The sequence below is a fragment of the Heterodontus francisci genome, chromosome 12 (assembly GCF_036365525.1).
Source record: "Heterodontus francisci isolate sHetFra1 chromosome 12, sHetFra1.hap1, whole genome shotgun sequence".
NCBI classification, from domain to species: Eukaryota; Metazoa; Chordata; class Chondrichthyes; order Heterodontiformes; family Heterodontidae; genus Heterodontus; species Heterodontus francisci.
In genome coordinates this window covers 26680342-26695810 of record NC_090382.1, presented here as the reverse complement: position 1 = coordinate 26695810, position 15469 = coordinate 26680342, and the positions used below count along the sequence as shown (strand labels likewise).

General features: G+C 43.8%; 1 protein-coding gene across 2 annotated transcripts in view; it reads right to left on the bottom strand.

Moving 5' to 3' along the window:
- Nucleotides 1-7843: 7843 nt before the first annotated feature.
- Nucleotides 7844-15469, bottom strand: part of LOC137375787 (dedicator of cytokinesis protein 2-like) — a 690449-nt gene continuing 682823 nt past the window's right edge. For both annotated transcript variants that reach the window (XM_068043220.1, XM_068043218.1), the window contains exon 52: nt 7844-8359. In XM_068043220.1, the coding sequence (XP_067899321.1) occupies nt 8327-8359 (33 nt within the window). In that variant the 3' untranslated portion in view covers nt 7844-8326. The remainder of the gene's footprint in view (nt 8360-15469) is intronic.

Below are 15469 nucleotides of genomic sequence, written 5' to 3'. Positions count from 1 at the left end.
TTTTGAAATAGTGGCAGAAACACTTGAACAAATAAACTGGGCCAGAAGGTGCAGCAAAAGCTGTTACAAGAATATTGGTCCTTAAAGTCAAGAAGTTGAAGGACTCTGATGATGATGCTGGCTCCAACTCTTCCCTTCTTTAAATAAGGAAAGAACTTTGATTTGTATAGCACCTTTCATGACCTCTGAATATCCCAAATCACTTTGCAGCCAATGAAGTACTTTTGCAGTGCAGTCACTGTTGCAACGTAGAAAACATGGCCTCCAATGTGCGCACAACAAGATCCCACAAACACTATCCGTAAAACTGTTGCAATTTATTATTAAGAAAACCAATTTTTGAGAAAGATTTTAAGCCTCAGTTGATCCTTACTTCTTGGTGCCCTCAAGCAGTAAAGAGAGAGATAAAAAGAGCTGGTACAAACCTTGAGCAGATTGTCTGGTTGGATTGTATCTTCCAGTAGGCTGAATGTGTGATTGACCTCTGCACCAAACTATACTTAAAGTCTTGACTTCTCTGGTGTTTAGAACTTGAGTGCAACCTTGTGTTTATCCAACACTTCAGCAATGGTCAGTCGTTATCAGACATTGCCCAATTACGGATTCATTGGAATACAGTTTACAACACAGGAAACAGAGGCACGAGATTGTAGCTGGTCGCGGTGAAGTACAAGGGGTAATTCAATACATTAGTTCTGAATGACCCATAAACTGCATGAACAAATGGTTTTGGAATGGCAACAAAACCCTGAGGTTGGTGATTCCCTATTAAGCTTTTAAATTTCAACCTTACGCTGTGGCTCACCTGGCAGTCAGCCTGCCCAGTGTATAACTGGGCCAATCAGACCAAGAGGCTCAAAGATTGGTCTGTACTGCACGTTAGCTGGCCTCAGCCTGCCATTGGTCTCAGTAGCCCTGGGCTAATGAGGGGTGGGGGGTGTTGGGGGGATATCAGCTGGGGATTTCCTGCAGTGACCTCTGCTGGAGTGTGAGTGCATGCATAGCTTAGGTGATCAGAATTGGCTGCGATGCTTTCCTCAAGAGAATTGCTGTTGACTCTTGGCTGCTAGGTTTGTACGTGACTATAGGGCAGCTGGTAGCCTTGATAGAATTCTATACCAGATTGAGCCACAGCCATTAAGGCAGCAGGAGTGGGATAAGCATTCAGATTTCTTTTGCTTTTACATCATATTGTGATAAAGGTACACAGATAATAGATAACCATAACAACCGGATGGTATATGGTTTGCAAATACAACACTCTTTTCCAGTTGCATGTTCCCAACCTTTTGTTGTCAACCCTCCAGGGTTGCTGTGGAGTCTCTGGCAATTGAAGATTAATCTCCAGGAAATTGGCAGGGATATTAAAAAAAAATTGTGAACATTTTTGTTCATTAGTTTGAAAAATGTTGGTGATGGGAACAAAAAGTCTGTTTGCTTTTTGCTTGGCACAGTAAGGCATTAAGCCATGAAAATGGACAGAGTGGGTGACCAATAGGGGGAGGGGCAGTTGGAGGGAGGAGGTTATGTGCTGTAACCTCCAGGAATACATTCATCCAGAGTTGGCAACCCTATCCAGCCAGCAACCACGTCCACCAGGAGCGCCTATCGATATATAGCTGGCATACAGCACAAGATTTTTGATTCGCTACACACGTGGTTTACAAATATATTCTCCCAATGCGCAGTGCGTCATACCAGGGGCACCCATGTGGAAAATGTACCCTTCGAACATTCTGAAGGGTTTTTAAAAATTTGTGACAGCACATTACAGAGAAATAAAACTAATCTTGTTGATGGTCACTGCTACAATGCTTCGTGCCTCGTTGGTGGAACGGTTGCTCTCTTTCTCCATTCATAAATTCTTTCCACATTTCCATTCTAACAGGTCAAGCAACAAGGTTACTAGCACGGGTATTCCTGAATGGAGAGAATTTGACATGAACTCGCAAAACAAACTACGAATTCAAAAATAGGCAAAGTGTGCATGGAATGGGAATGGGTGAGGGAGAAGTAGAGCGAGGGTCAAATGCAGCAAAGAGGTTGAGGATGAATGGCTATTTCTTTTTTAAGCGTGGATCATTTTCTGTCGGATTGGTCCAGCTGGCCATTGTTGACTATTCTATCAATGCTACACCACAGGAATAATACACCTGGCAGGATATCCTGGAATTCTAAAGAAGGGTTTTGATAAGAGTAAATGAGGAGAAACTGGCAGAAGAGTGGATAACTAGAAGACAAAGATTCGAGAAAACTGATCAAAGAGCCAGAGGTGAGATAAAAAGTATGTTTTCCACAGCAAGTGATGATCTAGAATGCACCATCTGCAAGGGCTGAATAACAACTTGCAAAAGGGAATTGGATAAATACTTGAAAGGGTAAAAATTGCAAGGTTATGGGAATAAAGCAGAGGAATGGGATTAATTAGCTAGCTCTTTCAAAGAGCCAGCACAGGCACGATGGGCCAAATGGCTTCCATCTGTGCTGTAAGATCCAATGATTTTACTAATTGAAGGGGATAACATAGAATTCCTGTTAGATAAACTGTGAAACCACCAAAGCACCGTAACAAGTGATCCATATTGTGACCTTGTTTGATGTAAATATACACGCCTCACTTCAGCCAGCTAGTCGACCACACAACTTGCCTTTAAAAAGGCTACGCAATCTCAGCTTCTCCATTCAGAAAGACAGGAAGGGGAAGGAATTGCTCACTTAGTGTGAAGGATGACACAGGCGGCTTTAGTGGCTGACATTTGATCACAGTCTTTTTCCCCATATGTGAAACAAACAAACTAAGTGCAGTTACTCTTACAGCCTGACTGAAGATAACTTCCTTCCTTCAATATTACCAACTCAATCCAAGCATTTCAGATCACTGATGTAATGAGGTAGTGTTGGGAAAGATTTTTGCCTTCGTGATGAGCAGGTATTAATGCTCCACATGTGCATCACTTGGAGTTCTAACCCCCCAGTTACATGCACTTCTCCCTCAACCATCTAGTGTCCATACACTAGGAGCCAATGTATAAATATCACTGTTTTCATGTTCTGTTAACTATCTCAGATGAAGCTCTTTACACCCGATTGTTTCAATCTCACACTGACCGCGCAGTCATGCACATGCATCCTTTGGGAGAGTCTCTGGTTGCTCAAGAGAGAGGCTCAAAAATACTTCAGTATTTTTTTTTAATCTAGTTGACTAGTAGTGACAAAAAGCTACACCAATCCTGTGGTGGAAAAAAAAATTGAAGATTTAAGAAAAAATAGTGCAAATGATAGGGGCATGCACCATAGCTATCAGTCAACCTGCTGAGCAGGATAACATGTATAATATTGCCAAATCAAGACCAGACATCTCCTAAAAAACCCACTTCTCCTGTGAAGTCCCTTAGCCTAAAACTATAAAAGCCTCCGTATGATTCCTCCATTTGTATTTTAGCAGAGACATTAACTGCCAACAGAACAGTGTTAAACAAACACAATTAGATTCATAATAATATCGAGGTCACATCGCTCACTATTTTAACTTGACCTATTGCTTATATTTTTCGGGTATTCATGTCTGTGTTTGTTCTCCCTTCCCTCTCCACCCCCTGTCTCTTCCCTTTCCTTCCATTCCCTTCCCCCACACATTAGTCTTTTGGGGTCTCTTCCTCCCCTAGCCTCAGCCCATATTTTATTGTCTATGCATTTTACCATCTCTGGGACTTTTCTCCTTCTGTTCCCCCTCTTTGTGTCTAATTTCTACGTACATTACTCTCCCGGGGTTTTGTTTCTTTTCTGTCATACACGCTCTTCTCCCTCCTCCACCCACCACTTCCCACCCCCTATTTCCTTTTTTTGCTCCCTTTGTTTTCTGTGTCTATTGGCTGACTTGTAGGATAAGTTGTGTGTGCCTAACTTCTAAAAAGCTTGACTCGGCAGTACTAAAGTTCGGTTTCAAGTGTCAGATTGTCCCATTACCAGCCAAGTGCAATATGGTTGGGTAAGTTGATTGTCATGGTATCAGAGGATGTAGTACAATTCATTTGAGAACTTGTCCACTTGGCTAGTGACCATTTGGTGAAAAAAGTAGTGAAGGGAATAAAAAGCTCAAGGGAATTAATGATGCCGTTTAGGGAAGAATGTGAAGAGAAGGGAAGCATTTTAACAGCCGCAAGTACTAGGTGCAGTGGATTGTAAGAAAAATAAAGCTGTGGCTCAGTGGTAGCTCTCATCGCTGAGTCAGTAGGTTGTGGGGGTTCAAGTGCTACTCCAAGAGCAAATAATCTATGCTGCCGCTCCACTACAGTATCGAGAAAGTGCTGCACTGTCAGAGGTGCTGCCTTTCAAGCTGCTAAACCGAGGCCCCTTCTGCCCTTTCACGTGGATGTAACAGATCTCATGGCACTATTTGAATAAGAGCAGGATAGTTATGCCCTGTGTCCTGGTTAATATTTATCCCTCAACAGCAAACAACAACTTGTATTTATATAGCATCTTTATTGTAGTCAAAATGTCTCAAGGCCCTTCACAGGAGCATTATCAAAAAACTTTGATACCAAGTGATATAAGGAGATATTAGGGCTGATGACCAAAGGTTGGTCAAACAGGTAGATTTTAAGGAGCATCTTAAAGGAAGAAAGTGGGGTAGAGAGGTGGAGAGGTGTAGAGAGGGAAATCCAGAGGTTATGGCCTAGGCAGCTGAAAGTACGGCCACTATTGGCGGAGAAATAAAAATCAGGAATATTCAAGAGGCCGGAATTAGAGGAGCACAGACATCTCAGAGGATTGTGGGGCTGGAGGAGATTACAGAGATAGGGGGGTGTGAGCCCATGGAGGGATTTGAAAACAAGGATGAGAATTTTAAAATCAGGATGTTGCTTGATCAGGAGCCAATCTAGGTCAGCAAGCACACGGATGATGGGTGAACAAGACTTGGTGCAAGTTTGAACATGGGCAGCAAGGTTATGGATGACCTCAAGTTTACACAGGCCGGCCAGAAGTGCTTTGCGATCGTTAAGCCTCGAGGTAACAAAGGCATGAATGAACGTTTCAGCAGCAGGTGAGCAGAGGCAAGGCCAGGACGATGTTCAGCAGATGTAAATAGGCGGCACAGTGGCGCAGTAGTTAGCACCGCAGCCTCACAGTTCCAGCGACCCGGGTTCGATTCCGGGTACTGCCTGTGTGGAGTTTGCAAGTTCTCCCTGTGTCTGCGTGGGTTTTCTCCGGGTGCTCCGGTTTCCTCCCACAAGCCAAAAGACTTGCAGGTTGATAGGTAAATTGGCCATTATAAATTGTCACTAATATAGGTAGGTGGTAGGGAAATATAGGGACAGGTGGGGATGTTTGGTAGGAATATGGGATTAGTGTAGGATTAGTATAAATGGGTGGTTGATGTTCGGCACAGACTCGGTGGGCCGAAGGGCCTGTTTCAGTGCTGTATCTCTAATCTAATCTAATCTAAACTTAGATACAGATATGTGATTGGAAGTTCATCTCAGGACCAAATGTGTCAACATGGTTGTGAATAGTCTGGTTCAGTCTCAGACAGTTGCCAGGGAGAGGGTTGGAGTTGGTAGATAGAAAATGGAGCTGTGGTGGGGACCAAAGACAATGGCTTCAGTCTTCCCAATATTTAGCTGGGGGAAATTTCTGCTCATCAAATATTGAATGCCAGACAAACAGTCTAACAATTTAGAGACAGTGGAAGTGTAAGAGAGGTGGTAGTGAGGTGATGGAAAATGATGATGTGTTTTTGATAATGCTGCCAAGGGGCAGCATGTAGATGAGAAATAAGAGGGGGCCAAGCATAGGTGCTTGGGAGGCACCAGAGGTAAAGGTGCAGGAGTATGGCGATAAGTCATTCTTGGTGATTCCATGGCTATCACTAGATAGTTAAGAATGGAAGGAGGTGAGTCCCACCCAGCTGGATAACAGTGGAGAAGCAATGAGGGAGGAAGGTGTGGTCAACAGTGTCAAAGGCTGTAAACAGGTTGAGAATGATGAGGAGATATAGTTTACTTTTGTCGCAGTCATATAGGGTGTCATTTGTGACTTTGATAAGAACTGTTTTGGTACTGTGGCAGGCTGGGAAATGTAATTGGAGGAATTCATAATTGATACAATAGCGGTAGTTAGACCACGTGAGATGGCAAAGTCAAAGGAGTGGCATGAATATGGCTTGGGGCTTTTACAGGGAAGGAGTGATTTATAGAGGATAAGAGAGCAGTGAACACAGAGGAGAGAGAACATGAGATGACGTTAAAATCATCGAGGATGCACCGGTGCAAAGGCTGAGAGACAAAAGCAGTGAAGTTATCTAAGTGAGAAAATATTTATGGTACTTGGGTGGCTGATAGAGAATGAGGACTTCAAAGGGTGGAACAATGTGAGATGCTCAAAGGAGCAGAAAGTGCTAGAGGAGTAGGGGGTCAGACCAAGGAGTGATTTGGTGATAAAAGCCACACCATCATCATGTACGTCTGGGAGGGGCAAGTGGTGGAAAAAATAGCCAGGTGGGGAGTCATCAATTAGGGGAAAGGTGTCAACACCTCTGCCAGGTTTGAATCAAGACCATTATGTCAGTGTAATCATCCACAATAAGCTCAAGGACCCAGATGAATGGACATTTTTGAGAGAAATGAGGAGAGGGGCAGTGATAGCTGATCCGCTGGAAAGGTCAGCAGTGGGAGAGGTGAGTTGGACGGGAAGGAGATTAGCAACATTAGCCCCCAGTGGGCCATTGGGTGGGATGGTCGGCGAGAGAGGAGGATGGGGCAGTTGGGGCTGCTGCTCAACCAACATCAATAAAACAGTTCATCTCATCATTATGCTGTTTACAGTAGTTTGCTGTGTGTAAATTGGCTGTGTGTATTTCCAACATTACAATAGTGATTACACTTTAAAAGTACTTCATTGGCTGTGAAGTGCTTTGAGAAGTCCTAAACTCATGAAAAACCCTAGATAAAACCAAGCTATTTTCGTTATATTCCACTAACTGCTTCCAATTGGCCAACTTGCAAGGTGTAGATGATACTACATGTTGGCAGTGCCGTAGTTGGATTTCCCTGCATTGACTGCAATCCCGTATACAACAGCCCAGGTTTCAGGAACCAACAGCAACACAGATCCACCATATTATGTATGTCTATGATTCTGCCAAATGGCTAAGGGAGTCAGTCTTATTCCCATGGACTTTCTTCCTGTGGGTGTCCATTAAAAGTGGTATCACCAGAATAAAACCAGTACTTAGAGGGTTAAAATTATGAGAACAGGTTGCATAAACTCGGCTTGTATTCTGTTGAAAATAGAAGATGGAAGGGTGATCTAATTGAAGTATTTGATATGTTAAAAGCATTCGATAACATAGATACAGAGATATTTCCTCTGTTGGGGACAAGAACAAGGGAACTTACATTTAGAGCTAGGCCATTAGGAGGGAAATCGAGAAGCACTTTTTCTCACAAAGGCTAGTGGAAATCTAAACTCTTTTCCCTAAAGGTTGTGGATGCTGGAGGTCATTTGCAGCTTGAAGATTGAGATTGATCAGATTTTTGTTAGGTAAGGATACTTAGAGATATGGAGCAAGGGTGGACAAATGGGGTTGAGGTATAGATCACCCATCATCTAATTGAATGGTGGAGCAGGCCTAAGGGCCTGATCCTGTCCCTATGTGCCAGCATTATTAAGGTGATCAGATGCCTGGTCTGACCATTAAGTATATATGGTTTTCCAAAATTGGATGCAGTGTCAAGCGCAAGTTTTAAAAAGTCTCATCTGTCTCCCAAAGCACGGCGGACAACCTCAAGTAAAACCTCCGAGAGATAGAGATTACAAAAATGTCATTTTACCCTCGATCTGATAGAATCATTTTAATCAGTGCATAGCAACAAATGAACATTAGCAATTTTTGGACTCAGTTTAGAAATGAAGGTTCTGAAACTTCACTGAGTCTTGACATTGGCTTCACCCTTCAAAGTCCAGAACCTGGAGAAATTCATTCCTTGCAATGGAGAGGTTCTTGTTGCCGTGTTGCTGCAGCAACCCTCACTGCCTTTGGAGGATGAATGCTGTTTGAGAGGTAAAATTATGCCAGAACCATTCATAATGATTTATTCTTCAAAATTTCAGTAGATCAGGGCCAACGCTACTGAAAGTGAGGGCTTTTATAAACAAAAATGGATTCCGTGAGTCACAATGATTGTGTACCGGCAAGGTTTCAAAATGGTTTCTGTTTGCAAGGCTGTGATCAAGATGGACCTCCGATTGCATCTTCAGGCCCCGGATCTCTCTGCACCGATGAGCGTCCATTCAAATTCACAAAGGTGAGCTTATTCTCAGATTACTTGCTGTCTTCTGTGCCTTTTGAAGTCAGCTGGATGGGAGGGGGATATAGAAAAAATGTCTGTCAGATTTCTGATGTGAAGATTAAGATAAAGTAAGGAACACAACAGTTCTGATTCTAGATGTTGTGATTTAGAAACATAGAAACATAGAAAATAGGAGCAGGAGTAGGCCATTCGGCCCTTTGAGCCTGCTCTGCCATTCACTATGATCATGGCTGATCATCCAACTCAGTAACCTGTTCCCGCTTTCCCCCCATACCCTTTGATCCCTTTAGACCCAAGAGCAAATCTAACTCCTTCTTGAAAACATATAATGTTTTGTTCTCAACTGCTTTTTGTGGTAACGAATTCCACAGGCTCACCACTCTCTAGGTGAAGAAATTTCTCCTCATCTCAGTCCTGAAAGGTTTACCCCGTATCCTTAGACTATGACACCTGGTTCTGGACTCCCCCACCATCCTTCCTGCATCTACCCTGTCAAGTCCCGTTAGAATTTTATAGGTTTCTATGAGATCCTCCCTCACTCTTCTGAACTCCAGCGGATATAATCCTAACTGACTCAATCTCTCCTCATACATCAGTTCTGCCGTCCCAGGAATCAGTCTGGTAAACCTTCGCTGCACTCCCTCTATAGCAAGAACATTCTTCCTCAGATAAGGAGACCAAAACTGCACACAATATTCCAGGTGTGGCCTCACCAAGGCCCTGTATAATTGCAGCAAGACATCCCTGCTCCTGTACTCGAATCCTCTCACTTTGAAGGCCAGCATACCATTTGCCTTTTTACCGCGTATTGCACCTGCATGCTTACCTTCAGCGACTAGTGTATGACAGCACCCAGGTCTCGTTGCATATTCCCCTCTCTCAGTTTATAGCCGTTCAGATAATAATCTGCCTTCCTGTTTTTGCTGCCAAAGTGGATAACCTCACATTTATCCACATTATACTGCATCTGCCATGCATTTGCCCACTCACTCAACTTTCCAAATCACCCTGAAGCCTCTCTGCATCCTCCTCACAACTCATCCTCCCACCCAGTTTTGTGTCAACTGCAAATTTTGAGATATTACATTTAGCTCCCTCATCTATATCATTAATATATATTGTGAATAGCTGAGGTCCTGGCACCGATCCCTGCGGTACCCCACTCGTCACTGCCTGCCATTCAGAAAAAGACCCGTTTATTCCTACTCTTTGTTTCCTGTCTTCCAACCAATTTTCTATCCATCGCAATACACTACCCCCAATCCCATGTGCTTTAATTTTACATGCTAATCTCTTACGTGGGACTTTGTCGAAAGCTTCTGAAAGTCCAAATAAATCACATCCTCTGGCTCCCCCTCATCAACTTTACTAGTTACATCCTCGAAGAATTCTAGTAGATTTGTCAAGCATGATTTCCCTTTCGTTTGGTAGAAGCAAACATGCTCTATAAAGAGCATTATAACTCCCCTGCCTTAGGCTTCCCGCCTCCTCCACCAATGCCTTGCAGATACCACTTCTAGCTACTTACCTGGATGCCAGGGGTTTGGTTTCTCCCAGCCCCCAGAAGTGGCAGTGTCCTGTAACCCAAAATCCGTACCACTTGCACTATGCTCAGGCAGGAGTCTGACCCGGGCCATGCAGGAGTGGCCTTGGAAATTAAGATGTTTGAAGCATTGACGTATTTAAGGAGCAGTTTGATGGATACGTGAGGGGGAGGAGAACTGAGCGATACTGGGTGGATGGAGCAGGGTGGGCAGAAATAATCAGATTGGGAGGACACTAATGTGGAGTATAAACCTGTTGGGCTGAATGGCCTGTTTCTGTGTCATAGATTCTATGTAATTCCGAGATTTAAAGCCTTGGCTCTTCCTTTTAGTTTCTAATGTTATTGAGGAGATGGTATAAATCCGGTTCAGGTGCAACCCGTCCAACTTGTACAGGTCCGACCTTCACCAGAAACAGACCCAGCGATCCAGGAAACTAAAGCCCTCCCTCCTGCACCACGTCTTCAGCCACGCATTCATCTGCTTTATCCTCCTATTCCAATTCTCACTAGCACGTGGCACAAGCAGTAATCCAGAGATTACTACAGTTGGGGACCTGCTTTTTAATCTGCTTCCTAGCTCCCTAAATTCTTGTTGCAGGATCTCATCCCGCTTTCTACATATGTTGTTGGTACCAATGTGAACCACAATCTCTGACTGTTCGCCCTTCCCCTTCACAATGGTCTGTAGCCGCTCTGTGGCATCCTTGACCTGAGCACCAGGGCGGCAACATACCATCCTGGAGCCCATGGGATCCAAGTCAATTTGGCAAATTGGATCCAAAATTGGCTTAGTGGCAGGAGGCAGAGGGTGATGGTCGAGGGTTGTTTTTGCAATTGGAAGCCTGTGACCAGTGGTGTACTGCAGGGATCAATGTTGGGACCCTTGCTGTTTGTAGTGTACATTAATGATTTAGAATTAGAATTAGAACATTACAGCGCAGTACAGGCCCTTCGGCCCTCGATGTTGCGCCGACCTGTGAAACCATCTGACCTACACTATTCCATTTTCATCCATATGTCTATCCAATGATCACTTAAATGCCCTTAAAGTTGGCAAGTCTACTACTGTTGCAGGCAGGGCGTTCCACGCCCCTACTACTCTCTGAGTAAAGAAACTACCTCTAACATCTGTCCTATATCTATCACCCCTCAACTTAAAGCTATGTCCCCTCGTGTTTGCCATCACCATCTGAGGAAAAAGACTCTCACTATCCACCCTATCTAACCCACTGATTATCTTATATGTCTCTATTAAGTCACCTCTCCTCCTCCTTCTCTCCAACGAAAACAACCTCAAGTCCCTCAGCCTTTCCTCGTAAGACCTTCCCTCCATACCAGGCAACATCCTAGTAAATCTCCTCTGCACCCTTTCCAAAGCTTCCACATCCTTCCCATAATGCGGTGACCAGAACTGCATGCAATACTCCAGGTGCGGTCTCACCAGAGTTTTGTACAGCTGCAGCATGACCTCGTGGCTCCGAAACTCGATCCCCCTACTAATAAAAGCTAACATACCATATGCCTTCTTAACAGCCCTATTAACCTGGGTAGCAACTTTCAGGGATTTATGTACCTGGACACCAAGATCTCTCTGTTCATCTACACTACCAAGAATCTTCCCATTAGCCCAGTACTCTGCATTCCTGTTACTCCTTCCAAAGTGAATCACCTCACACTTTTCCGCATTAAACTCCATTTGCCATCTCTCAGCCCAGCTCTGCAGCCTGTCTATGTCCCTCTGTACCCGACAACATCCTTCGGCACTATCCACAACTCCACCGACCTTAGTGTCATCCGCAAATTTACTAACCCACCCTTCTACACCCTCTTCCAGGTCATTTATAAAAATGACAAACAGCAGTGGCCCCAAAACAGATCCTTGCGGTACACCACTAGTAACTAAACTCCAGGATGAACATTTGCCATCAACCACCACCCTCTGTCTTCTTTCAGCTAGCCAATTTCTGATCCAAAGCTCTAAATCACCTTCAACCCCATACTTCCGTATTTTCTGCAATAGCCTACCGTGGGGAACCTTATCAAACGCCTTACTGAAATCCATATACACCACATCCAATGCTTTACCCTCATCCACCTGTTTGGTCACCTTCTCGAAAAACTCAATAAGGTTTGTGAGGCACGACCTACCCTTCACAAAACCGTGCTGACTATCGCTAATGAACTTATTCTTTTCAAGATGATTATAAATCCTATCTCTTATAACCTTTTCCAACAGTTTACCCACAACCGAAGTAAGGCTCACAGGTCTATAATTACCAGGGCTGTCTCTACTCCCCTTCTTGAACAAGGGGACAACATTTGCTATCCTCCAGTCTTCCGGCACTATTCCTGTCGACAATGACGACATAAAGATCAAGGACAAAGGCTCTGCAATCTCCTCCCTGGCTTCCCAGAGAATCCTAGGATAAATCCCATCTGGCCCAGGGGACTTAACTATTTTTACACTTTCCAAAATTGCTAACACCTCCTCCTTGTGAACCTCAATCCCATCTAGCCTAGTAGTCTGAATCTCAGTATTCTCCTCGACAACATTTTCTTTCTCTACTGTAAATACTGACAAAAAATATTCATTTAACGCTTCCCCTATCTCCTCTGATTCCACACACAACTTCCCACTACTATCCTTGATTGGCCCTAATCTAACTCTAGTCATTCTTTTATTCCTGATATACCTATAGAAAGCCTTAGGGTTTTCCCTGATCCTATCCGCCAATGACTTCTCGTGTCCTCTCCTTGCTGTTCTTTAGATGTGACTATAAGAAGTATGATCAGTAAGTTCGCAGATGACACGAAAATTGGTGGTGTCGTAAATAGTGAGGAGGAGAGCCTTAGATTACAGGACGATATAGCTGGGCTGGTAAAATGGGCGGAGCAGTGGCAAATGGAATTTTATCTTGAGAAGTGTGAGGTGATGTATTTTGGGAGGACTAACAAGGCAAGAGAATATACAATGGGTGGTAGGACCCTAGGAAGTACAGAGGGTCAAAGGGACTTTGGTGTACTTGTCCATAGATCACTGAAGGCAGTAGCACAAGTAGATATGGTGGTTAGGAAAGCATATGGGATACTTGCCTTTATTAGCTGAGGCATAGAATATAACAGCAGGGAGGTTATGATGGATCTGTATAAAACGCTAGTTAGGCCACAGCTGGGATACTGTGCACAGTTCTGGTCGCCACACTATAGGAAGGATGTGATTGCACTGGAGAGGGTGCAGAGGAGATTCACCAGGATGTTGCCCGGGCTGGTGCATTTCAGCTATGAAGAGAGACTGGATAGGCTAGGCTTGTTTTCCTTCAGAGCTGATAGAGGTATACAAAGTTATGAGAGGCATTGATAAGGTAGATAGGAAGAAACTTTTTCCCTTAGCAGAGGCATAGATTTATGGTAAGGGGAGCAGGTTTAGAGGGTATTTGAGGAAAAATCTTTTCACCCAGAGGGTGGTTGGAATCTGGAACGCACTGCCTGAAGGGGTGGTAGAGGCAGGAACCCTCACAACATTTAAAAAGTATCTAGGTGAGCACTTGAAACGCCACAGCATACTAGGCTAAGTGCTGGAAAATTGGATTAGACTAGATAGGCTTGATGGCCAGCATGGACACAGTGGGCCGAAGGGCCTGTTTCTGTGCTGTATAACGCTATGACTTTAACATTTAAGAAGTATTTAGATGAGCATTTGAAACGCCATAGCACACAATGCTACGGACCAAGTGCTGGAAAATGGGATTAGAATAGACAGGCTTGATGGCTGGCGCAGACACGGTGGGCTGAAGGGCCTGTTTCTGTGCTGTATAACTCTATGACTCTATGATTCCATAGAATCCCTCCTGTTAAAACTAGAATCAGCTAACAGAGTACATAAGAACATAGAACATAAGTAATAGGAGCAGGAGTAGGCCATTCAGCTCTTCGAGCCCACTGTGCCAATCAGTGTGATCATGGTTGATCTTCTGCTTCAACACCATTTTCCTGCACTATCCCCTATCACTCGATGTTTTAAATATGTAGAAATCTATTGATCTCAGTCTTGAACATACTCAATGACTGAGCTTCCCTAGCCCTCTGGGGCAGAGAATTCCAAAGATTCACCACCCTCTGAGTGAAGAATTTCCTCATCTCAGTCCTACCCCTCATTCTGTGACTGTGTCCCCTGGTTCTAGGCTCCCTAGCCAGGGGAAACATCCTTCCTGCATCTAACCTGTCGAGTCCTGTAAGAATTTTTAAAGTTTGAATTAGATCACCTTTCATTCTTCTAAACTCGAGAGAAGAAAGGCCCAGTCTATTTAATATTTCTTCATAGGACAATCCCTCCAGCCCAGGAATTAGTTTGGTGAACCTTCGTTGCATTCCCTCTATGGCAAGTATGTCTTTCCTTCGGTAATGAGACCAAAATTGCACACAGTACTCCAGGTGCTGTCTCACCAAAGCTCTATATAATTGCAGCAAGACATCTTTACTCCTATACTCAAATCCCCTTGTAATAAAGGCCATTTGCCTTCATAATTGCTTTCTATACCTGCAGGTTAGCTTTCAGTGGCTCATGAATTGGGACACTGAAGTCGCTCAACACTTCCCAGCCTCTCACCATTTGAGAAATACTCTGTATTTCTGTTTTTCCTACCAAAGTGAATAACTTCACATTTCTGCACATTGTATTCTATCTGCCAAATTTTTGCCTACTCGCTTAGCCTCTCTAAATCCCCTTGAAGCATATTTGCATCCTCCTCACAACTCATATTTCCACCTGGTTTTGTGTCATCTGCAAACTTGGAAATATTACATTTAATCCCAGCATCCAAATCATTGATCTACATTGTGAATAGCTGAGGCCCAAGCACTGATCCTTGCAGTACCCCAGTAGTCACAGCCTGCCAACCTGAAAATGTATTCCTACTCCCTGTTTTCTGTCCGTTAACCAGTTCTCAATCCATGCATGTATATTCCCCCCATTCCCATGTGCTCTAATTTTGTTTACTAACCTCTTGTATGGGATCTTATCAAAAGCTTTCTGAAAATCAAAATATACCACATCCACCGGTTCCCTCTTACCTATTCTGTAGTTACATCCTCAAAAAATTCCAACTGGTTTGTTAAATATAATTTCCCTTTCATAAATCTATGTTGACTCTGCCCAATCGTACCATTATTTTCTAAGTGTCCTTTTATCATATCCTTTATTATAGATTCTAGCATTTTCCCAACGACAGCTGGTAGACTAATAGGTCTGTACTTGTCCGTTTTCTTTCTCCCTCCTTTCTTAAATACAATTGCCACCTTACAAACTGCAGGAACCATTCCAGAGTCTATAGAATTTTGAAAGGTGATCACCAATGCATCTACTAGCTCGATCGCCACCTCTTTCAACACACTGGGATGTAGATCATCAGGTCCAGGGGATTTATCAACTTAATTTCTGTAGTACAGACTAGGGGTTTTCAAATTTGGGCACCATAGCTCAGGAAGGATACATTTACCTTGGAGGGGGTACAGTGCAGATTCACCAGAATGGGGCGGCACAGTGGCGCAGTGGTTAGCACCGCCGCCTCACAGCTCCAGGGACCCGGGTTCGATTCCGGGTACTGCCTGT